General features: G+C 34.9%; 1 protein-coding gene across 3 annotated transcripts in view; it reads right to left on the bottom strand.

Moving 5' to 3' along the window:
• LOC136810401 (muscle calcium channel subunit alpha-1-like) overlaps nt 1–22,145 on the bottom strand; it is a 31,250-nt gene extending 9,105 nt beyond the window's left edge. Inside the window, exons 1-32 of one of the 3 annotated variants that reach the window (XM_067066966.1) lie at nt 22,053–22,145; nt 21,623–21,718; nt 20,005–20,074; nt 18,416–18,536; nt 17,099–17,736; nt 14,867–14,972; nt 14,191–14,330; nt 13,852–13,958; nt 13,414–13,572; nt 12,861–13,060; nt 12,493–12,602; nt 11,965–12,080; nt 11,387–11,725; nt 10,507–10,619; nt 10,057–10,169; nt 9,542–9,673; nt 9,351–9,423; nt 8,524–9,125; nt 8,391–8,424; nt 7,973–8,144; nt 7,331–7,608; nt 7,166–7,225; nt 4,197–4,303; nt 3,597–3,708; nt 3,333–3,440; nt 3,032–3,084; nt 2,573–2,728; nt 2,264–2,462; nt 1,912–2,076; nt 1,280–1,387; nt 1,104–1,187; nt 759–881 (exon numbers count right to left, since the gene is read on the bottom strand). In XM_067066966.1, coding sequence (XP_066923067.1) covers nt 759–881; nt 1,104–1,187; nt 1,280–1,387; nt 1,912–2,076; nt 2,264–2,462; nt 2,573–2,728; nt 3,032–3,084; nt 3,333–3,440; nt 3,597–3,708; nt 4,197–4,303; nt 7,166–7,225; nt 7,331–7,608; nt 7,973–8,144; nt 8,391–8,424; nt 8,524–9,125; nt 9,351–9,423; nt 9,542–9,673; nt 10,057–10,169; nt 10,507–10,619; nt 11,387–11,725; nt 11,965–12,080; nt 12,493–12,602; nt 12,861–13,060; nt 13,414–13,572; nt 13,852–13,958; nt 14,191–14,330; nt 14,867–14,972; nt 17,099–17,439 — 4,410 coding nt within the window. In that variant the 5' untranslated portion in view covers nt 17,440–17,736; nt 18,416–18,536; nt 20,005–20,074; nt 21,623–21,718; nt 22,053–22,145. Of the gene's footprint in view, nt 1–758; nt 882–1,103; nt 1,188–1,279; nt 1,388–1,911; nt 2,077–2,263; nt 2,463–2,572; nt 2,729–3,031; nt 3,085–3,332; nt 3,441–3,596; nt 3,709–4,196; nt 4,304–7,165; nt 7,226–7,330; nt 7,612–7,972; nt 8,145–8,390; nt 8,425–8,523; nt 9,126–9,350; nt 9,424–9,541; nt 9,674–10,056; nt 10,170–10,506; nt 10,620–11,386; nt 11,726–11,964; nt 12,081–12,492; nt 12,603–12,860; nt 13,061–13,413; nt 13,573–13,851; nt 13,959–14,190; nt 14,331–14,866; nt 14,973–17,098; nt 17,737–18,415; nt 18,537–20,004; nt 20,075–21,622; nt 21,719–22,052 lie in introns of all 3 variants that reach the window. The other 2 variants (XM_067066964.1, XM_067066965.1) reach the window with 2 other exon arrangements.
• Between the last annotated feature and the right edge of the window lie 2,037 nt (nt 22,146–24,182).

Genomic DNA, 24,182 nt, shown 5'->3' on the forward strand with positions numbered 1-24,182 from the left:
TGAAAGAACCATATAGAGAAGTGTATAACAAGCAACATGGTGAATGGACCTACCTGAGATAGATAGTAGGAAACATGCTGAATGAAGATGAAAATGTTCGAACGAAAAAGAAAAGATAACAGCATAGCATAGAATTACGTTATCTTGAAAAACATGATGAAGCTTGTTTGACACTGGCTTTTCGAGGTAAGGAGCCATGCTAAGTTTTGGGCACAAACAAAAAACAATCCTTTCTTTCATGTAAAGATAACTCTAGCTCTTTATTTAAAGATAAAATCTAATGAAGCAACTACTATAAATCCAAAATTTGGCCTAAATTTTGCTAAAACTTTTTCTTTTAAAAAATCTTGAAGTTTTACATATTAAGGATTACATTTTCGCATCACATCACGTAAAAAATCAGGAAAAATTAAAGAAGGAATTTCACAGAAGTCAATCGAAAAAAATCAAAAAAACAAATGAAGCTATTTAACACAAAGTCCAAAAAACCACTTTTTTAGGCCTTTTTTGGCCCAAATTTAGCACAAAAAAGTCACTTGTTAGGTACTGTCATTTTGCATCACTAATCACTATGCAAAATATCAGAAAAAATAATGGACCAATCCCGAGAAAAGCTGGTAACAGACGAACGAACGGACGGACAGACGATCGAACGAACAAAGGTTAAATTAAAGGACCTCCGAGGTAGGTCCAAAAAGTATAAAAAATGATTAGCTAAATGGCAATGTAAAAAAACTGAATCTAGCAATATGACTTACTTTGAACGACTGCAAGAATGTCCATAACATGATTCTGATGCTTTCACCCTTTCGCAGTAACTTGACAATACGAGCTGCACGGCACAGGCGGAAAGTTGACACATCGATGAAGTCAAATTCGCTCTGGAAACAAAAAAAGGAAGCCGTAATATTTTCTGTTTTTTTCCGAAATCATGTACAAAAAGGTCCAACATTTGATCCAACATTTTCATATGCATCATTTAAGATCGTGTTTGACTTGGATAAAGTTTAATCGCTGTCGCCTAAGTTCAGTATTTTCTTTTAAAAATCGTAGTGTGATGAAGGATGTCTATATTGTGTGAGGATACAAAAGAATATATGTACCTCATTAAAGAAAATGATGAGATCAGCACAACTTCCAAGGATGACCAGCAAATCAAACACATTCCATAAATCACGAAAGTAGTTCTATGGATGAAAAAATTAGGAGATATTTTGATGCTATTTCATGCGAGACATCATGCAGGAACCTGAAAATTTTTTATTAAGCGGAAACTTACCAAGCCATAAGCAGTAAGTTTGAGTGCAGCTTCGATACAGAACAACACAGTGAAGGTCAAATTCAAAGCAGTCAACATGCTGGCGTAAGATTCCGACATCTTGTTGTACTGAAAACAAAATTGCAGAGTCAATATGCAGTTTTCTCAAAAATTGACTTTAAAACATTGAAAAAAATTCGATATGACGTATACCTGATTCCACCCTTATGATATTCCGATGGCGGATTGGCGACCGCCCACGCTAAAGGTAGCGGGCCAATTTCCCATCGGAGAGGAATGATAGTCGGCCTTTGATATGCCGCATCCTCAGTCGGGTTCAACAGTCCTTGCTGGTAAACCTAGAAATATTTCAGTTGGGCTCGACAATCCCCGAAAACGAGGGCTGGGTTACCAGACCTCCCGCTGCAAAATTCTTGACGCAGTATCGCAAAATTCCGTAATGTAAACCTTCCAGATGTTGAAAACTTTCCCGAACTTCAGAGCTTTAGCGTGTCGGATAAATATTCCACCATCTGGGTGCCAGATAAATTCCACCCAATCATTGTGTATAAAAATCCTCTTTAAATTTCCTTGCGATGTTGGAGGTGAGTATCAAATTAATTTAACATTATTGGAACAAAATGAAAACAAACCTTCATCATCAATTGAACAGAGTTGAGGACGATCAAGAGCATGATGAAATATTCGAAGGGTTTCGAGTCCACCACGTACCATACATGGTAGGATAATGATTTCTTATCACTAGGCATGAAGCGTTGTTGCGGTGAAGCGTTCAACACAAACTGTAAACAATCGCGCTGTAGAGAAAGTGAGAATGTAATCTTGTATTTACCTGGTCGTTGTTTGGTGTCACGTGACATAATATATTTTTAAAGAGCTACTGACCAATTTCCTATGTACTGTTTTAATAATTTCAAATACTCATTGAGACCTAAAAATATATGTGGGATGGAATGCAGATAAAGCCAACATCAAACGACTCACCTGATTACGGTCCAGACCTCCTTCGATTTCTTTTTCACCTTGTCTTTGAAAAGTGAGGATGATTAAAGCGATGTAAATATTGATGATCATGAAAGTGAAGATGACAACAAAAACGAAATAGTAGATGAACATGTGTGGATTGTTGTTGACGACGGGCCCTTGCCCGATCTGTGTCGCGTCGATCGTATTGTGCATCGAACTATAATATCAATTTCAAAAAGTGAAATCACACTGTTGCAATCATTAAAAAGTTCATTCAGATTTAAAATTAAGTGTAGGGTTCCAAATGAAGTTAGATGAGAAACTTACCCCGGCCAACCTTCACCAGTAGAGGATATATACAAGGTCAAAAAGGCTTCGTAAATATTATCGAAATGAAATCGTTGTCGCGTCCATTTCCTCTCTTTGACTTCAGGATCGTTATCCGCAACGCTCGTCGCACTCTCAAATTTGTAAAAAGATCCCCTGAAAGAAAAAAATACGCTGATGATAGAATTTTTAGATAAAAGCATTTTCTTGATGATAATTGAAAATTTTCCCGAAAAGTTGACTTAAAAGAATTAGGACGACACAGATTAAAGCTATTCAGATTCATTTATTTTATCAGTTTCAAGACTTGCCATTTTTTTACTTTAATAAGATCAATCTCCTATTTACCTTATTCTTTTTGAAAAGACTGAAGAAGGATTGATAATCTTTTAACTTAAATGCATTTGGTGATTGTTTGGGAGCCCGAGAAGAAGAAAAAAAAAATGAAAAAAATTATACTGGCATTCTTCTTTGGTAATCTTTGAAGGATCTGTACAGTAGTAGAACTTGCCCTGTTAATACAAAAAGATTGAAAAGTGAAAATACATTCTCGTTAAATCTGGTAGTAAAATGTTACCGGATAAGTTAAAAAAAACCACTCCTTCGAAAAGTTCACTTAAAAGCCAAAACGATTGAGGATAAAGACCAAAATCGGCTTGCTGAAGTGGATCCATTTTAAAATTTCATAGCTTGCTACCTAGCGTCACACAATTGCACTCGATTTAGCCTAGTATCCATTCATGTTATTGTGAGAAATTACCTGAAAGAGTTGCACACCGATACAAGCGAAGATGAAGAGGATGAGGTAAGTGATGATCAGTACGAACGTCACATTCTTCAACGAGTAAATCATGCACTGGAACACCACCTGAACGTAAAAGTGGTCCAAATGTTATGCTGTTTTAGACACAGTGGCAGTATTGCTTTCGCTTAAAGAAAATGAATATAGGATAGGAAAATATATACTGCAAGCCCAAAGGGTATCTATCATATGGATTATGATTTTTTTTCCTATAAAATATACCTTTAATTTTCGCACACGTTGTATTGTTTTGAGCGGTCTTAAAACACGAAGCACACGTAAAATACGAACGATTTGGGTGACTGTTGATTGGTTACTTCCTATGGCTGTTTTACTATGATTAAAAAAAACGATTGAAAGTTTAAGAATTAACAAACTGATGTGGTATAAATGCGAGAGCATTCCACACTATTCATATTTTGCTCTTGAAGAAACAAGGTATAATGAAAAGAAATGGATAATACCTTTTTCGCAAGATAATCATCAGTTGATGAATTCAGAAAATGTTTAACAGTTTTTTTAGACAGAAAGTATTAATTTCTACTCTTCTGAAACTTGAAACTTTGCTGATTCTGGCTTTTAATTTCTTTCTGAGGCTGCTTTCTTTCTGAGGCTGCTTTATTTCTTCGTTTAATCTTCATCTCATAGTTGTGACTCCAGAGAAACGAAGGAATGTATCAAAATGAAAATCATGAAATAATGTTCTCAGAACAGGTATATTGAACTATATCGACTATTGTACAATGAAAAGACTTAGTGAAAAGATTATGAGCAGTATTTGCATCTCTTTGGCTCAGATGAAGAAAAAGTAAAAGGACTCACGCTAATATGATTGAAGTTAAGTTGCAAGCGAAAACGAAAGCATCCAAACAATTCCAAAAGCTTCTCAAGTATGCTCTTTTATGCAAAACCAACCCTCGATCAATCACCTGTGTTGATGGAAAATTGTAAAATAAGATTGAAAAGTATTTCGGGACAAGAGCAAAAAGACAAATCTTTGCAAACCAAACAAGCTAGATGCTGAATGGACCTACCTGACGATGACAGTTAGATAGCAATGCAAGGAGAAAAATTAAACAAGCTAGATGCTGAATGGACCTACCTGATGATAAAAGTTAGATAGCAATGCGAGGAGAAAAAAATCAGTCAGAAAATATAGCGTTTAGCAAAAATGCATAACGCAATAAATTCATCATTGATTGTTGATGGGGGGAGAGGGAAGGGTTGTAGGGAAAAAATAAATAGAAAGTTCTGGTCGCAAAAATCAGTTTTATTGACAATTGAATCATGCTTGATGGTGAGCATTGTTATCAATAATGTTTCTGTGTGAAAACATAGAAATACAAGGAAAAAAATCTAATGAAAATCTGCAAAAACAGCGATTTCCGGCTTTTTTAACCGGAAAAAAAAATTTCTCAAAAATCAAACTCAGCCATGTTTAGAGCATTGCGAATACGCATCATTCTGCAAAAAAATCAGAAAAAAGTAAAGGTGAACATTCGAGAAAATGTAAAAAAAAGTTTTTTCCGGCATATTTCCGGCATTTTCGGCCGGAAAAAATGTTTTTCGAAAATCGGGCTCCGTCACATTTTAGGTATTGTTATATTGCATCAGTGTGCAAAATTTCATAAAAAAATATAAAGTACAGCTCGAGAAATTCAAGAAATACTGTCTTTCCGTCGAAAATAGGTTGTTCCGGTGATTTTTAAATAGTTCCGGCTACAAAAATCAATTTTATTGAAAATTGAAACATGCTTGATGGTGGGCATTGCAATTAATAATGTTTTTGAATGAAAAAACAAACAATTATAAGGAAAAAGTCCAATGAAAATCCAGAAAAACGGCGATTTCCGGCATATTTCCAGCATTTTCTGCCGGAAAAAATTTTTTCTCAAAAATCGGACATAGCCATGTTTTGGGCAATATTAATACGCATCTTTGAGCAAAAAATCAGAAGAAACTGATGATAAAATCTCGAGAAAATGCCAAAAAACCAGTTTTTCCGGTATATTTCCGGCATTTTCGGCCGGAAAAAAATGTTTTTTGAAAATCGGGCTCCGTCACTTTTTAGGTATTGTCATTTTACATCAGTTTGCAAAATTTCATAAAAAAATATAAAGTACAGCTCGAGAAATTCAAGAAATACCGTTTTTCCGGCGAAAGTCGGCTGTTCCGGCGATTATTAGAAAGTTCCGGCTTCAAAAATCAGTTTTATCGACAATTGAACCATGCTTGATCGTGGACATAGCTATTAATAATGTTTTTGCGTGAAAAAACAACGAAATGTAAGGAAAAAGTCCGATGAAAATCTGCAAAAACGGCGATTTCCGGCATATTCCCGGCATTTTCGGCCGGAAAAGAATTTTTCTCAAAAATGGGACTCTGCCATGTTTTGGGCATTGCTATTACGCATCTTTGTGCAAAAAATCTGAAAAAACTAATGATGAAATCTCGAGAAAATACCAAAAAACCGGTTTTTCCGGCATATTTCCGGCATTTTCGGCCGGAAATGATTTTTTTTCAAAAATCGGGCTCCGTCACATTTTGGGCATTACCATTTTGCATCATTGTGCCAAAAATCAGAAAAAACTAATGAGCCAATCTCGAGAAAAGCTGGTAACAGACGGACGGACGAACGGACGAACGGACGGACAAAGGTTAATTTATAGGACCTCCAGGTAGGTCCAAAAAATCAGTCAGAAAACATAGCGTTTAGCGAAAATGCATAACGCAAGAAATTCATCATTGATTGATGGTGGGGGGAGAGGGAAGGGTTAAATAGTTAAGTCGCAAAAATCAGTTTTATTGACAATTGAATCATGCTTGATGGTGAGCATTGTTATCAATAATATTTTTGTATGAAAAATATAGAAATATAAGGAAAAAATTCAATGAAAATCTGCAAAAACGGCGATTTCCGAAATTTTCAACCGGAAAAAAAATTTTCTCAAAAATCGAACTCGGCCATGTTTTGAGCATTGCGAATACGCATCTTTCTGCAAAAAATCAGAAAAAACTAAAAATAAAAATTCGAGAAAATGTCAAAAACCCGGTTTTTCCGGCATATTTCCGGCATTTTCGGCCGGAAAAAAATGTTTTTCGAAAATCGGGCTCCGTCACATATAAGGTATTGACATTTAGCATCAGTGTGCAAAATTTCATGAAAAAATATAAAGTACAGCTCAAGAAATTCAAGAAATACCGTTTTCCCGGCGAAAATCCGCTGTTCCGGCGATTTTTAGAAAGTTCCGGCTTCAAAAATCAGTTTTATTGACAATTGAATCATGCTTGATCGTGGACATTGCTATTAATAATGTTTTTGTGTGAAAAACAACGAAATATAAGGAAAAAGTCCAATGAAAATCTGCAAAAACGGCGATTTCCGGCATATTTCCGGCATTTTCGACCGGAAAAGATTTTTTCTCAAAAATCGGAGTCGGCCAAGTTTTGGGCATTGCTAATACGCATCTTTGTGCAAAAAATCAGAAAAAACTAATGATGAAATCTTGATAAAATGCCAAAAAACCGGTTTTTCCGGCATATTTCCGGCATTTTCGGCCGGAAATGATTTTTTTTCGAAAATCGGGCTCCGTCACATTTTGGGCATTGCCATTTTGCATCATTGTGCCAAAAATCAGAAAAAACTAATGAGCCAATACTGAGAAAAGCTGGTAACAGACGGACGAACGGACGATCGGACGGACGGACGGACGGACAGAGGTTAATTTATAGGACCTCCAGGTAGGTCCAAAAAACAATAATTTAAGCATGAGACGAAGAGTTTGACTTACCTTCAAAATAACTTCCAATCCAAATACGGTTGTGAAGAAGTAGTCAAAATATTGCAGGATCTGTCAAAAAATAAAGTAAACATCTGAAACATACAATTCTTCCAGACAAAATAATTTAATTTCGCCCATCATGCAAATCCCTTTAAGGCCTCTTATTATTCATACCTCATTTCGTGGAGCATCATCATGAACGGGATCTTCTATGGCCAAGGTAATTGAGCTCATTAGAATCACCAGCATAATGATCCAATCAAAATAGCGAAAATGAACGATATTATGACAAATTCTTCGAAACCTGTTTGAGGGTGAAAGTAAGAAGAGCGAGTTTTGCTGTACGATGGGTTTCTTCTTGAGAATACGTCTTCGATTACCGACATTGAATTTGAGGACGTTCAGCATTCCTTTCTGTTTGATCTCTTCTTCAACGTCTTCCTCTTCATCATCTTCTACAATGAATGAATGAATGAATAAACGAACGAACGAACGAACGAACGAACGAACGCACGAACGAACGAACGCACGAACGAACGAACGAACGAACGAACGAACGAACGAACGAACGAACGAACGAACGAACGAACGAACGAACGAACGAACGAACGAACGAACGAACGAACGAACAAACGAACGAACGAACGAACGAACGAACGAACGAACGAACGAACGAACGAACGAACGAACGAACGAACGAACGAACGAAAAATTAGAGTCTCTATATTAAAGCATCAAGCCTACTTCAGAGTGTGAACTAAGATTTAAATTTGTCTTTGTGGAGTTAAGCAGCAACCTAGGGAAAGTTTTACTGACCATCATCATTATCATTGTATCCGTTGAATCCTTCACTGCTGTACGGAGAAGTTTGTTCAAGTGACCTAATCTCCATACCACCATCTATCGATGGTCTGTTGTTGTTCTCTAAATGGTTTTCATGCGTGAAACGTTCCGGCTGTTCGTTACTCATCTCCACTATACTTCGCCACTAAAAGAAACAAGAACATAAAGATTCATTTCATAAGGCTGTCAGTTATAATCACACAAACCAGCTTCCATGCTTTTAAACCGTTCGGTTATCTCTTGAAATTATCAAAGTTATAGTGGAACAGTCCTTTCTTTTGGTGGAACAGTCCTGTCTTTTGGGGGGACACCAACTTTTTAGAATATGGCCTGATATGTTGTGAATTAAAAAATCACCTACAAAAGTTTGAATGAAATGAACATTTCTTACCTTCTTTTGGACACTCTGCATATACTTCCCTTCCCTAAGAGAGATCACAAAAGGAAAATTTCAACGTTGTAACCTAAAGATCAAGCAGAATCTATGATTAAAAAACCCAACATTTTCAAAAAAACAATCTTACTGCGTTTGAGGAGGATTGAAAGCAGCCACAGTTCCTTTGCCAGGGATTTCCAACAAAATTTGATCAAACATTCCTTGTGATTTCCGTTTACGCATTAAATTTTCTGGTGTTAGTGGGTTCCCATTTTGTATGATAACTGGTAAAGTGTCTTTTTGAATGCTGGTGGTTTCATTACCGGCATGTCCATTCTCAATAGCCGGTGGTAACTCTTCGTTTGAAAGACTGTTCTCGTCACCATCTTGTTGATCGAAGCTGCTTTGCTCACTAGCGCGGATGGAAAGCCGTTCACCTTCCACACGAGCTTGTAGATTATTGACAAAGGAGAGAGCGTTCATACCAAGTGTTTCATCGTACTCGAACGCTTGTTGAATGTTATTTGTCATTCGTTTGCTCTCTGCCGCCTCTTCGTCGTGTGTTAGAATTTCTGCGTTGGTCAAATTGTCGACAGCGATGGCAAGGAAAACATTGAGAAGAGTGTAGTTACCGAAGATTACCAAAAAGAAGAAATAAATGAAAGCGATGGCGATACCGGTGGCTGATGTGGCGCCGTACACACGCATCCCGTCATACATCACCGCATTCCAATCTTCTCCTGTTATCACCTGTTGTATCAATGAGATTTGAGGATAAATATCATTCAAGCAATGATGCAAACCACTAAATAGAAGGGAGACGCTTCAAAGAAAGATCCAAAAGAGTAATCATTCTTTTATCGATCACTATTCGACAATTTAATTAATTGATATATTCTCTGGATTTTAAGGTTTTCAAGGGTCGCTGGCTACCATGAATATATAGAACTTTTTCATATATGAGATCCTTTTTACCTGAAAAACTGTTAGAAAAGCATCTTTGAACGTATCGAAATTTGTTCGCGGTAAAGTTTCCAGTTTGACAAACCTGAAGTAAAATCAAAAGAATGTAGTTAGGATTGAAAAGACACCATATTTACTATCTAATTCATCGAAGGAGTACAATGCAAACAGTTTCGAATAATGGTAGAATCATAATCGCATACCTTCCCCCGAACAATTGCATTCCTAATAAACTCCAAATGACGATAAACAAGAAGAGAAGGAAAATAAGTGATAAGATAGCATTCATAGCATTCATCAATGATGCTACCAGATTCCTCAGTGATGACCAGTATCTAAAATAAATCAAGAGCAAAAATGACAGAGGTGACATCTTTCTTTAACTTTATCCAGAAGACCTGATCTCCAAGCGCACCAGGGTGTTCCAAGAGTTGTTCAGACCGTGTTTTTTTGCTCGAACTTTTAGAATTTTTTAAAAATAGTTCAAGTAGTTTGACAAAGTTCGAATTGTTCGAGGAAGTTTTTCCTTTAAAAGAGCGGCAGACTTCAGAAAGACTTGAGCAACAAAGAGATGTTGTCCTAACATAATAAACTAAAGATGACTCTGCTCCTCCTTATCCCAAACCTTAACTAAAAAGGTCGGTCCAAAATAAAACCACAAGATATACATCGAATCCGGACCTCCTTTTATGGAAGAGAATTGCGATTGAAAACATACTTGGTAACTTTGAAAGCTCTTAACAGACGTAAACAACGAAGAACACTGAGTCCATAACTGAAATTATCATTGATTCTCCGTAATATGAGCTCCAAAATACTCAGCAACACAACCTAAAACAGCAAAGAATTTTTTTTGTTTTATCATTAAACTGGCAATATATTTCTAACAAGAATAATTAATTTCATCAGAATATGAAAACAGCCTACTGTAAACCTAAATTAAAAACTTGTGTCTCACATGTCTGCAGATGTCACAAATGATTGATTAACGCAAACTTAGTCAAAACTAGTCCACTCAGTGTTGGATAAAAATCTCAAAGGCAGACTATACTCATATCATGCAAAAGGGTCTAACACCTAGAATCACGTTTGTTTTAATGACATCTTTTTTATCCACCAATTGCCTCTAAATGGCAAGTGAAAATAACGATGCAGATAATTTGCTTACGATGACATCGAAAATGTTGAAAAGTGATCGACAATAACCAAAGAAGCCATGCGCGAATATTTTCAACAACATTTCGAACGTAAAAATGACCACAAACACATTCTCAGCATTCGCTAAAGAGAAAAATTCATAAAGTATTTTAATCGGTAAAAAAGTTTCTCTCTTTGAATTTCATTCTTTCGAGTTAATGAATATTAGAAGAGTTGTTAATTATTTTGCAAGACGAACTTGAATTTTGATAGCATATCATCCATCAAAATTGGTCAAAAGCTATTTCAAGGTACGAAAAGTGCTTCGTAACGTAAAAATGAACTAATCAAATTGAATAGAAGCATGATATTTAGTTGCAATGGTTAAAATGATAACCAAACAAAAGTTAGATATATAATAAAACTTGATAGATATCAAATTTCAAGTTTATCTTTAATAGCCTTTTACTTTATTTCTTCAAGTGTAGAACAACCGGATTTTTATCGGATTCAAGGAATATTTGTCACTTTTTAAGCCAATTTTCATTTAAAAACTCCAAAGTAAGGTCTGTCTCAATATAATTGTTCAATATAATTGGCAGCGGAGACAAAAAAAGCTAGCGGGTTTTGTACTTGCTAAAAAGAAAAACAGCACTGGAATATTATCATAAAGAAAAGACTCACAAGAGATCGGGAAATTAAGATTGAAAATGAAGAAGAAAATCAGCTTCTTCAATAATCGTGCTATAATTATTATTTTATTTTTATGATCTTAGAACATTATTATTGTGAAAAATTTTTCAGAGACATTAATTCCATCGAAAGTTTATCACTGATTGACTGCAAGGCCCTGCAAATTATATGAAGACAGACTTTAAATGTAGTAAACTTTCTCCAAGTTTCACACTTACATTGTACATTAGTCAACCAATCAGGTTGTTCGTAATGTTTGGTAGCCATGATGACGGTGTTGATTGCAACCATGGAGATGACCAACCAGAAGAAGTATTCATGTTTGACAACGTGTTTCAGTTTGACACGTAATTTTTTTATGTACAGTTTGAGTTGATCGAGCTTGGACGAGGATTGATTATTTTCAGAGCTAGTTGATAGTTGACCATTGGAGTAAGTTTGCACGATGACATTGCCATTTCCAGTATGATTGCCAGCGTGGTAGATACTTTTCCCTCTCTCTGACGATGACAAATGATGACTTTCTGCTGGTTTCTCCTCCAGTATCATTATATCCTCTGCAAAAAGAAGCAATTTGTTATATGAAAGTATAGTGGAATTTATACCCTCGCTCCATTCCACAAGCTTTTGAAATTCAAACTAATGCAATACCTGGTTGAAGCTTTTTAGTATCCATAAAGAACCTTACAATTTTACGTTAATAACAGCTGCCATGGTTAAGTATATATCTATCAAAAGACTACATCGAGCGTATCATATGATTGCAGAGACACGGGTAAAAGATGAGGCGGCTTACCTCCTTTTGATATCCAATTCAAATACGATTCACAAACTGATGAAATCAAGTTTTCTTGCCGAAGCTTAAGAAAAGCTCTTCGATTCTCCACTTTTTCTCTTTCTTTCGCGAATTCTCTGAAATGTTGAGAAGTTTGTGGGTAAAGTTGATTCGATGATGCAATATGGTAAAACGAGATATAGATACTTAGGTCGTCAAATTCATCGTTTATTCATGAACGATTCGACACTCAGGTGTTTTATGAAGTAAGGTATGCCGATAAAGTTATCAAAATAACGAAGAAGAAGAGAAGTAAGAATTGACGATAAATGATAGCAGCTATATCGCGAAAAGTAAATTTCACGATTTATAGTAACCTTTTTCTTAGCCTTTTTTCTCATGATTTTGATTTTACCAAAGCAACCCGTACGGATAACAAATAGGTCCAGTACACAACAAGAAATGAATCGCAACTTGGATCGCTCATAAAATTCGACTTCGTCTACTAATCGCAACTATTAAAAATAAGTATTACTGGAGAAAACTTACCCGCTTAGCACACCAAGTACTAGGTTTAGCATGAAGAAAGAGCCAATCACGATGAGGGTGATGTAATAGAACGCATAAATGTATCCATATTCGTCTGCATTGTAAAATGTCTAAAGAAACATGAATTTTGTTAATTATCTTCGAAAACAACGAATACTAAAAACATTCAAAAATGTTTCAAAGTTCAAGACTACAATGTTCAAAGGGGATGTTATGAAGTACAACCAAAAGCTAGAAGTGAATTTCCCAAGTAGGATTTGAAGCAAAGAGGTCCTATTTCTTTGAATCCCCTTCTTGTTTTTTCGGAGGGTGTCCAACAAGGGCTGTTTGTGCAATGAATTGCGTAAATTGAAGGCGAAGGAACTCACATAATACATAACTTGTGACCACCCTTCCATGGTGAGACATTGGAACACAGTGATAATGGACAAGAATATGTTATCGAAGTTTGTGATACCATGGTTGAGACCTGGCCAATTAGGTTCACAAGTAGTGTTGACCGGACACCTTCGTCCGTATGTAAAGTACTTCCGCTGATCGATGTTCTTGTCACATGGCAAACCGTCAACTAAAACACATATATAAAACATTATTCTTTCCTCAGAAGGAAGATTTTATTATTTAGTATTTGGAGGGATGCCAGGGTCAACCCCTTTATAAAAAATAGACGAATTCTAGACAAAGTTTCCTTAAAGCGTTTTGAACTTTTGGAAAATAAAAATTTTCGTCTGTTAATCAAAGTTACAAACAAAGCATTTTGAAAAATGTGGCTACCCCCAACGTACCAACGATAAAAACTTATCAGTTTTGACTTATCAAAATTAGTGAGACTAATTTAAAGGGTTAGCATATTTCATTCAGGGATTCAGAGTAGATGCAAAACGCAGACCTGTAAAAAATACTGAATAACTAGTGACTTACATGATTTGGTGACGGCACTCCAACAACTATAATGAAATCGATCATACAGAAATTCCAATCCGATGATTGAGAAAATAATGATAACAAAGACGACTAAGAATAACACTTGCAGCAGTGGAACAATGGCTCGAACTATTGACATCATGACAACTTGTAAACCTACAAAGAATGATAGAATGGTGTCACATACTCAACTCCCTTTACATGGTATATGAGTGAAATAAAAAATACATGGATTTGTAAAAAATGGAAGGAGCAAAAGTTGTTCTGGATAAACTAATTCAAGTCCGTTCGACCATGACCTCCTACATTATCTAAACTCTTAAAAACATGACCGCATCAGTATCGGATGCAACTTGTCAAGGAGGTTGTGAATGGTTTTGTCCGTTTGTGGACAGGAATGTTGTATAGAAATTATTGATGTTTGACAATACTTACTTGGTATACCAGAAATCAGCTTTAACGGCCTTAGCACGCGAACCATTCGTAACGCTTTGATATTAAAACCTGACTCTGATATGAAGATGTCATCTAATGTTACGATTCTAAAGAAAAGGAGAACATTTTTAGCAACTTTAGTTATCACATCCTTTTTATGAGAAAATTTTTATAACAACAATGAGACACCAATAAATAAAAGCAATTTAATAAGAATGTTGCGCCCAAAAATTATTTAAGGCTTAAAAAAATTTATTTTTACAAAAAAATAGTGTACTGTTTCAATCGTGCTTGGAGAGAGCGAAAAATCAATCAGATAGCACAAGAACCAACACTCACCCAAATATGACGACGACGAAATCAAGGACATTCCAAACACTTCTTAGATAAGAGTGTGGATGCATGATAAACCCCATTGCTATGATTCGCAATAATGCTTCAAAACCAAAGATACCAAGCAAATAATACTCGATTTGACCCTGAAACGATAGATTCCAACTAGATTTGAATCAAAATGGTTGTTTGATACCACTCAGTAAATTCTGGTAAGGTAGCAAACGTCTCACAATAAATAGTATAACATGTTGGAGCACACACTGAAATCTTAAATGCTTGATTGTAAAATAAATCAAAGTTTTGCGAAAATACAATTACTTAAACACATTTAACCAACAAAACCATCCTTATTTTTTGGTAGGTCATCCGCTGCTTTCAGGGCAAGCTTTCATAAGAATACATTTGTTTCTTGGTTGATTGAACTTGAGTTTAACAGAGAAATCGTAACCTCCATTTTGAACAATCAGCCAAACTAAACTTTTTCGAATTTGCGAAATTTACATTTATTCTAAAACTTGCAGTAGGAAATAACCTGAATTAGTGACTGATAGAACAGATCTGTGAGATAAATTTCAGATAATAGATACGAAGCTTAGCCCTAACACAAAAGTTTAACACCTCTTTAGTGGGGAAATGCAGACACAGATAATTAATCAGGATTATATTTAAAAGGACTTACGGCAACGACGTTCATGCTTGATTTGTCATTCTCAGGTAAAGGGGCGTCGATTGCCATCACGATACAGGAGAATAGAATGGTCATCAGGATAAAGTAGTCGAACAACGTATATAATGATATATTTGGCAGTTAAGGAAATTACTTATGGTAAAATAATGATAAAGAAACATTTCCTACAGCTTTTGATTTACACCAAAAAGGGACCAAAAACAATGATGGGAATGGCTATGTGTTACCATTGTACTGGGGAATGGGTTCATTATATTTTATTCGCTTAAAGATGTCTTCATGCACGTCTAAGCTAAGCACAATGTAGAGGGAAGTGAGGTGAACACAGTTGTTGAAAAATATAATTTCGAGAAATTCAATCAAAGAAAGGGAGCCACCTTGTGAACCAACTTCATTTCACAGGTTTAGTTGTAGTAGAGAAAGTAATAAAACATTTTGATCAAGCCATGTGATATCTATTCTTAGAACCAGACCAATGAAGCTGAACATTATTTTGACTGATGAAGAAAAAACAATAAACCTTTTTCAGGTGAAATAGTTACTTTTGAAGATATGGTATAATGTTATTTATTGCTGTGTCATGAAGAACTGATAAGAAAAAACCTTCAAAAGATTTTAAAGAAAAGAAACACATCATTTAAAAAATTCTGTTAAATTAAGAGCTAGCGCAATAACAAGGCTGTCACTGGCTATCAAAAAGATCTTTCACCTCAGTAAATCTGATTATGAGTCCGGTTCATTTCTATTATTCTCTTTACTTCAAGAAAGTTATGGAAGTTTTAAAATTCTAGATACTTTCTTTTGGGGGAACAAGAAATTATGAAGATTTTTCCTGTTCGCAAAAGATTAGGATTTTTATGCAAATTTGAAAAATACAAGAAGCACCTTTTCGAGCATTTTTTCCAAAAATGAGTTCTTGTGTGTGGGGAGGGAGTGAAGTGGAACTCTGGTAATTAAAAAAGCTCTTGACTGAAGAATGAGATTGAAATTTAAAAAAATCATATCATTTTCTGGCACAGTTTTTCATACTGTGCTTTACTCATACGTTTTTAATGGTTCAAAAAAAGAAATTATTATTATTGAAGATTTTGTGTACGAAAAATTTTATATATTATATTATAATTGAAAAAGTGAGGCAAAAAGAAAAAGCCGAAGGGGACTCAAGTATAATAAAACGAAGAGGCTTCTTTGTACATAATCTTAATCAATTATTTGCATTTTCCATATTTTGCCCCTTCATTTTCCCATTTAATTTTAGGGTCTGAAATGGGATCTTAAAGAAGCTCTGAGAAACTCATTTTCTTTTTGTTCAAAATGTTTGAAAAAATTGTTCCAAAGTTATGACCAATATTTCAAAGACAAAGAGAACACGATGGAAAGTTATTTGAAATCATTGTAAGGGCCTCATCGTATCACTATTGCTCAAACAGACCCATCCAGATATTTTTCAAATGTTTCCAACAAAGCCACACAGGACAGGAACACTTCTTATGCCGGCCGAGTCAGTCTTCAGATAATAATAGTAAACATTGTTCCCTTCTCCTCAACATAATTTGCTTTGCCAGTAGCTCAGAATTACATTAAGCTGAATTATCAACACAGAACAAACATTCCATGAAAAGTCTTACACAGTAGCTTTATAGATTTTTTGACCATAGCAACAACCTTCAGCTACACATACATTCTTTCAAACGCTAAAAACATCAAAATCAAAATTAAATCTAACAGTGAATCAACTCATCTTTTAAACGATTCTCAGTCTGGAATCTTCTTGTTGGTATTTTTAAAATTGATTCACCAAAAACTAATAATCAACTTTATTTACTTTAGATTCTTCTAAATGGAGTCTAATCGATTGATCAGCTATATTTAGGCGAGGAGAAACACAAACACACAAAAAAAAAGCAATCCCTTGAGAATTCAAAATATTTTTATGAGAACTTCGTTAATTTCAGGCTGACGATGTTCTTATGATGTTCTTCAATTTCAGATAAAATGTTCGTATAGACTGTTATCTATGTGTCAAAACATTTATAACTGGATCAATTGCAAACCATTGCAAATCGGATCCTTACAAAAACACTAACAATCATGCTTTATTAGAATGAAACTTTCCAGTCTGCGAAATAAACCCACTATAAAAACCTGATGTTATTGCACAAGCGTAACATCGGACCCTAAAAAATTGATTCAGACCTCTTCAAAGAAGGTAGAAAAGGATATTTAGCCTCTGTGATGTTGATAGCCAGTCTTCGTATTGGATTGCTTGGACTCAGACAAAACAAAGCATAATATTCTTTCTTGACAGGTATGTCATCGGTTAAGCTCTTTTTCTTCTGATATCCTTCCAATATGTAAGGTGAGCTGTACGAACGCCTGTCGGATAGTCCAACACCCTCACCACCTAGTTGATCTACCTTTGGTGATAAAATGTTTGGTTCAGAGTAGCTCTTATGTATTGCCAGTGGTTTAAGCTGTATGTATTGTTCTTCTTCTACACCATATTTTGGTGTCGTTTCATCCTTACCTCTTTTCGCAATACTCAATGTGTTCGGTCTCTCCATGATGGGATACTGATGGCCACAACCACTTAACAATTATTCTACTGAGTCTCTCTCCAAGCCTTTGCGTTATTACTCATTTTATTCGATACTTTTTTTCAAATAATTCCTATATCAACAAAAAGGTTTTCTTTTCCTTTTACAAATCCAAACAAATCTTCCAATTAACAACTTTGTTCCTCGAACGATGTCGAAGATTATAGTTAAGTAGGTAGCCAGTGATTCTTATCTTGCTTGCTGCCATCAATTAACAAATTAATCTTCATCATCCTCCTTTCATGTCCATATTGCCAAATTCACCTGAGCAAATTTCAAGAAAAAGGAAATTATTCAATTTTTGTTTTCACTTAAGAAAATTGAAGTAAAAAGTAGTGATTTTTACACAATCTTGTCAACAGTACATATAGTACAGTCCCCTAATCTTCCAAATACTTTTTTGTTTAACAATAATATTTTTCTCCCCTTGACAATGTTTTCGTTCTCTCGTTTTGTACGCGTAGATTTTTTTCTCCTTTGTTATTTTTATATCTTGCTTCTTTTTCTTTTTCTCTTTACTTCTATAATTTTTCTATATTTTGTTATTTGCACGAAACATCTGCGAGAAAATTTTTCTCCCTTCTTTGTTTTCATATATTATTTCTTTTGATAATTCTTTATTCTCCAACTTGCTAATTTCTACAGAGGTTACTTCAGAAGTTAATAAAAAAGCAGTGCACTAGTATATGAGAATAAAACCCTCATTCTGTTAGGCTTCTGTGCTAGACAGGGAAACAGTTAACCATGTAATTTTCAGCTTTCAAGACTCCAAATGATTGGGCTTTCCATAAAACACAAAACTGATAACAATAATAGAAACGAAAAAAAACAAGAACGGAAAAGAGGAAAATTAATTTCATAACATATACTTTGTCATTATGTTCTAGACTAAATCAAAGTGATTTAATTTATTAGTCAAACATTGAGATTATAAAGCACATACCATAGTTTTGATGTTGGAAGAAGGTTACCAGTAGATTTGGTTAAAAGGGCTTTCTCCATGTTAAATGGACAAGTATGAATGTAAGAGTATGAATAGTGAATTCTGTCAATGAGCACCACCTCTGGAACAAGAAAAATAGTGTCGAAATGAAACAAAAAGAAATGAAACTTTTAACTATTAATTTCCAAACGATTGAAAAGGGAAAATGGAAATATGAAAATAGAATTAATGATTCATGAAAAAGTCTTTGATTAATTTTTCAAGACTTTTTTATTCCCTCAAGAAAAATTTTGAAACATAAAATATCACCTATGTTGCAAAGTTAAAGCTCCTTTGGAGAAACTGACTCTTTGATATAAACAGATATTACTTTCAAGTTTGCACCTCTGTAGAATTCAAATTAAATAGCAAGCAACGAAGTTCACCGTATTTTGAAATCATGATGACCTAAACTGTTGCTCTATGATGCATACTTCGCTTCATCATCGACAGTCTTAAAAAATATTAAAAATAAAAAAAGGAATTGTTTTGAAAAATAAACCAACATTCTCTCACTGAGAGCTCTTAACTTGGGGTCTCTTCAAACGAGAGGAGACAGGAGGGGACAACGTTTTATAGAAAGAGAAGAAAGATTTTGGTCGAATTTACGGGACTTAGATATCTATCTGAGGTCACTATTTTTCAACAATATTGTAAGAAGATATGATTGCTCATTTCAAAGTTCATTGATCACACACGAAATGATAAAAATCTTCCCTTATACAGATCACGAGAACAAGTGATCGCAACGCTCCGATAAAACGAAGCTTATCTTTCTATCAACATTATCCACAGTGCGCAAAGGGGACCGATCCCCAAAACTTTAAAAAATGCTGATCACCGAAGTTTTCATTTTTTCAAGTTAAAAGAATTCTTATGGCAATCCCTCATTTCCAGGGACATTCCCCTTTCCTGTCATTATCTTCTTATACATACCTTATTAAGTTGTATCAAGCCAGGAAAGTGGAACTATTGTATTTTATTATTGTACTATCTTCTAACCAAGTAACTTGTTCTAGCTGATCAGCTAACATTTTTATTTGGTCTTTCAGATTCTTTTTGAATATCCTTACCTGTCACCTGCCAAGGTTCTTGCTCCAACATGAGCTCAAGATAATATGCACATTAAGAATCCAGGATTTGGAAGCAATTTGATACAGATTACCCTTAACGGTATAACTTACACTATCCCTCTCCCAGGACACCTGTCAGAAGACATTCAAATCATCTGTACCAAGTGTCATTGCAACTCATGTGCTAACAGACTCCACTCCAGAATAATTAAACAAAATCTTGGTTATAATGGCATTTTCTCCATTATTACATTCGTCTTATATTTCTGAAAATAAGTTTGCAGACAGAATCGTATGCTCAAATTATATTCTTCAGACTTGGGAAGCATTTTACAAAAAAACCAGACGGCGTCGAATGTTGAAATTATGCAAATAGTCATTCACAGTCTCTCTATTTTCGGTCTCTCAATCTTACATAAAAATGTTAAAGGCTCACGAATCATATGAATAAGCAGGATTCAAGATTACTCGACGTACGTGTCACAGGTAATTGCTCTGGTCTTTGCTTCTGTCATAACAATAGCCATTCAAGCCATCAAACCATTTTCTGAAAAAAAAAAACAAAAAAAACATAGAAAGAAATCGGCCATAAATAATAATAATCCATTTTGATTCTGCGACCAATAATTCTAGCGTAGTCCCAGTCTTCCAAATTTCGAGGGTAATATTCGAAGGTAAGTTTTTATAATATATAAAAGGTAAAATGGTAAAAATAATGATTTTGATGACTAAAAAAAACTGAACAATTAGACCACTTTTTCGATTCAAAGTTTCCAATTTTCGACAACCAACTACTTTAATGGGATTCAATTTCGCGGATTTCGTGGATTTGGTTGTCATCCCACAAAGATAAGTCACAATGGAAATTTTAAAAGGTCTTATCCACGAAATTTTTAAAAATTAAATTCCATAAATTTTCAAGATTTTAAACCGGTCCAAGACTGCAAAACTAGAAATCTAGATAGATGGATTCAAATAACTTTGCAAACGCAAAGTCTAGTCTCGACTGCGGTCGAGCAATGATGGTGATGAAAGCGTTAACTCCCCTTTCTAGATAAACCTCCCCCTTTTTGAAAACGTCCTTCTTTCTACAAGAAATTCTCTTACCCCTCCCTTTCTGCGATTTTCAGGACATCTACACGTTTTTTTTTTTATTAGAACCCAGTTTGTAAGAACATTTAGGCTGAAATTTGGCAAAAATTTAAGAACATTATAAGAACATGTCCAGCCTGAGAATCGAATAGTTTGACGAAATTCGCTTAAAAATCTTTAGATTTCTTAAGGAATTTTGTGCAATTATTACTGTAATTATTCCTCTCATCTCAAAATAATAGCAAATTTACTCGATTTTTAACCCAATATCGACATTCAAAGGTTTTATTAGATTTTAAGCGAATCGATTTCAAGAACGTCAATAAGAACAATTCAGGCTGAAAATTGATGAGAAAATAGGCACATCCAGCCTCAGCTAAAATTAAGACGTTCTAATAAAAAAAAAAACGTGTATACTCCCTCCCGTTAAAAAGGGGCTGCGAACTATGGAATTATAATAAATTTTCTCCCCAAAAAATTCATAAATATTGCCTAGTCGGCTGTAGGCTGCTCGCATCCACTAACGAATCCGTGCTTCTTTTATACTACCTGCGATTCTGACTAAGTCGGCTGAGCATACCTGATAGTCCTATTACGGGCAACGTTGAGGCTTTAAGAAGTTATTTACTTGAAGGGAATGATATTCTAGTAATTTGATGTGCTAACTTAAAAATTCAGTCGAGCCCGGTTCAGCAAATAGGGTATGCAAATACCAACTATGTAGATATGAAGTGTCGTTAAATATTAATTTTGCATTTTATTCGCGGCATTCGCACTAGTAAAAACAAAATCTTAAGTGTATTTTGTAAATATAAATCCAGGTGAATTTGGCGCTAGCTTTATTTTAATCGCTTCAAACGCGAACCGAATTCTATAATCCAGATCTATAAATTTTTCCCAAACTTCGAGCAAAGGGTGTTAGACGAAAATCTCTACACCTGGTATCAAAAAATACGACTCCCATAGATACATAATTTTGGAAAGAACAAGAAAAAGTACTAACAAAATGAGATTACTGCGACATCCTTGGAAAGCCATTCGTGTGACCAAGATTTCATCCTAAGCATGTTCGTTACAAGCATGTACAAGTAGTATGATTCTAAAAAGAAATGGTGACAGTCTAGCGAATTGTGTGCGTATGTTTGTCTGCTTCTTTATGTGTTTGAAAAAAGCAATGATATTCGTTATTTGCTAAATGCTATAGACTTTCATTTCAATGGGCAGATCATTATATAATGTTCCGCTGCAACATTATTTCCACAGTCTTGTCCTGAATAAGAAAGAATGTCAAAATGCTAATGGAAAATTGGTTGATTCGGGTTTTCGAGATGCGATCATGCTAGTGACAATGTCAATCATCTCCACAAGAAAAGGGAGGGAGGAAGTTTGATTAAAAGCACAAGGACATTTGTCAGAAACAATTACCCTCTTACCTACATGACCTCGTTGGTCAAAGAGTGAAATCTCAGGAATGAGATTGTTTTCCAATATTCGTCCTTCACCGTTTGACCATTCCTCTTTTGGAAATCAACCATCAGAATCTATAAATACTAGAAGATGTTAAGGAAAGCGGAAAAGCAGTAAGCTTAAAGGTCATAACTCCTGACCATTTGATTTTAAAGACCATAAACCGAATATACCAAGACTTAACTTATTGTCTGCCACTTTGAAGTTTTGGATTAGAAAAAAATTGCATACTGGAACTGGAAGCTGGAATTTTAAAAGAAAAAAACTACAGAAAAAGATTTCTTGAAGTCCTTGAAGTGAATGAAAATCATGCGTGATTAGAAACCATTTAAGCACGAATAAAAATGATTCTCTAAAGTCTCTATACCTCTATATCTGCCCAATATACCGATACTTAAGAGCATAAGTCCTGACCACTTGAATTGGAAGGGCATTACTTTAGGCGTACAAACTTTCACGAGCAGAAACTTTAAAATATTTTTCGCGAGCATAATTTTTTTGCGAATCAAGACGTAAAATTGAGAATTTTCACATGAAAAAATGGCTTACAGGGACAAATACTTCTTGAATTGGCTTGAAACTTGACTTATTAGTCTTTTAGCAGGCTACAAAGTGCCATAAAAGTTACATTTTATTCAAAGTTTAATGTTTTACAGATTTTCTATTTTGTCAAGAATTTTTTGCAAGCATAAACTTTCGCAAATAGCCCTTCCTAGACATTTACTTTCGCGAAAAAGGCCGAAATTCGCAAAAATCGTGAAAGTTTCTGCTCGCAAAAGTTTGTTCGTCTAAAGTAACCGAATGTTTTTAAAAAAGACTAAAATACACGCTTTTTTATATAAGGATATCAGGAAGAAAATTGGCCGAAAGGTAAAAATAAAGAATATCCTCTATGTAAGGTGACTATCATAGATTTTGATAAGAATATTGTCATCTTGTGCGTGGTTAACAGAATAAAACTGGGTTAGACTTAAATTGAGGCAGACTTTGAGGCAGAAATATAGTCTTAGCTCCCAATATGCAGTCAAAAGTCTCAAACTCTCAAAGTAATCATTATTCTCATGTTTGAATAAAAGTCAAGTCTAACGAGCTAGATGGTGAATGGACCTACCTGATGATGAATTTGCTTATTCTTTTTATTGCCATATGCCTATGACATAGATTAGGGGTATAAACCAAACAAGTAATCAGACGGTAGAGAAGTAAGTGTGGGTCAGTAGATATTTTCAAGTTTGGCGTGAAATTATGGCTAATCATCGCCTCGAATATACGTTTTGGGTGAAACTTGTCCCAGCAATGAATACAATATTAGTATGAATAAGTGAGGATCGCCTACAACCACAACCTACCTGATGATGAAAGTTAGATGGCAATACGAAGAAAAATGAAAACAATCAGTCAGAAAATATAGCGTTAAGCGAAAGATGCATAACACATTAAATTTCATCATTGATTGTTGATGGGGGAGAGGTAAGGGGAGTAGGGAAAAGAGACATTTTTCCGAAAAAAACTGCTTGAGCCACTTTTTAGAGAAACTTGCCCTCTATCTTTATGCAAAAAAATCAGAAAAAACTAGTGAAGGAATTTCACACAAAGTCCAAAAAAACCCATTTTTAGGCACTTTTTGGCCCAAATTTGCCTAAATTTTTTTCTTCTCGAAAATCAGGCCCCGTTACTTTTTGGGAACTGTAATTTTGCATCACTGTGCAAAAAAAATCAGAAAAAACTAATGAGTCAATCCCGAGAAAAGCTCATAGCGAACGAACGGACGAATATACACAACGGTTAATTTATAGGACCTCTTCCAGGGTACCGGTAGGTACCCGTAGCTCAAATAACTTTTAATTTTGAGGAATTTTACAAGTGTTTACCGACGTTTTCAAAGTTTTCATGAATTTATGACCACTGGAAAGTTCATATTTTACTGAAGCAGACGAATATTGAAAATTTTTGGTATGACACAGTATGACACACGGGGGCGAATTGAGATATAATATACCTCCTCTGTGAGATTGTTTTGCAGAGGAGAACCATTTTGAGAAGGATGTTAATGCGATTAATTAGGGAGAAATCAGCGTCCAGTCTCAGTAGATGCT

Source organism: Clytia hemisphaerica, unplaced genomic scaffold, assembly GCF_902728285.1.
Source record: "Clytia hemisphaerica strain Z4C2 unplaced genomic scaffold, Clytia hemisphaerica genome assembly, whole genome shotgun sequence".
NCBI classification, from domain to species: Eukaryota; Metazoa; Cnidaria; class Hydrozoa; order Leptothecata; family Clytiidae; genus Clytia; species Clytia hemisphaerica.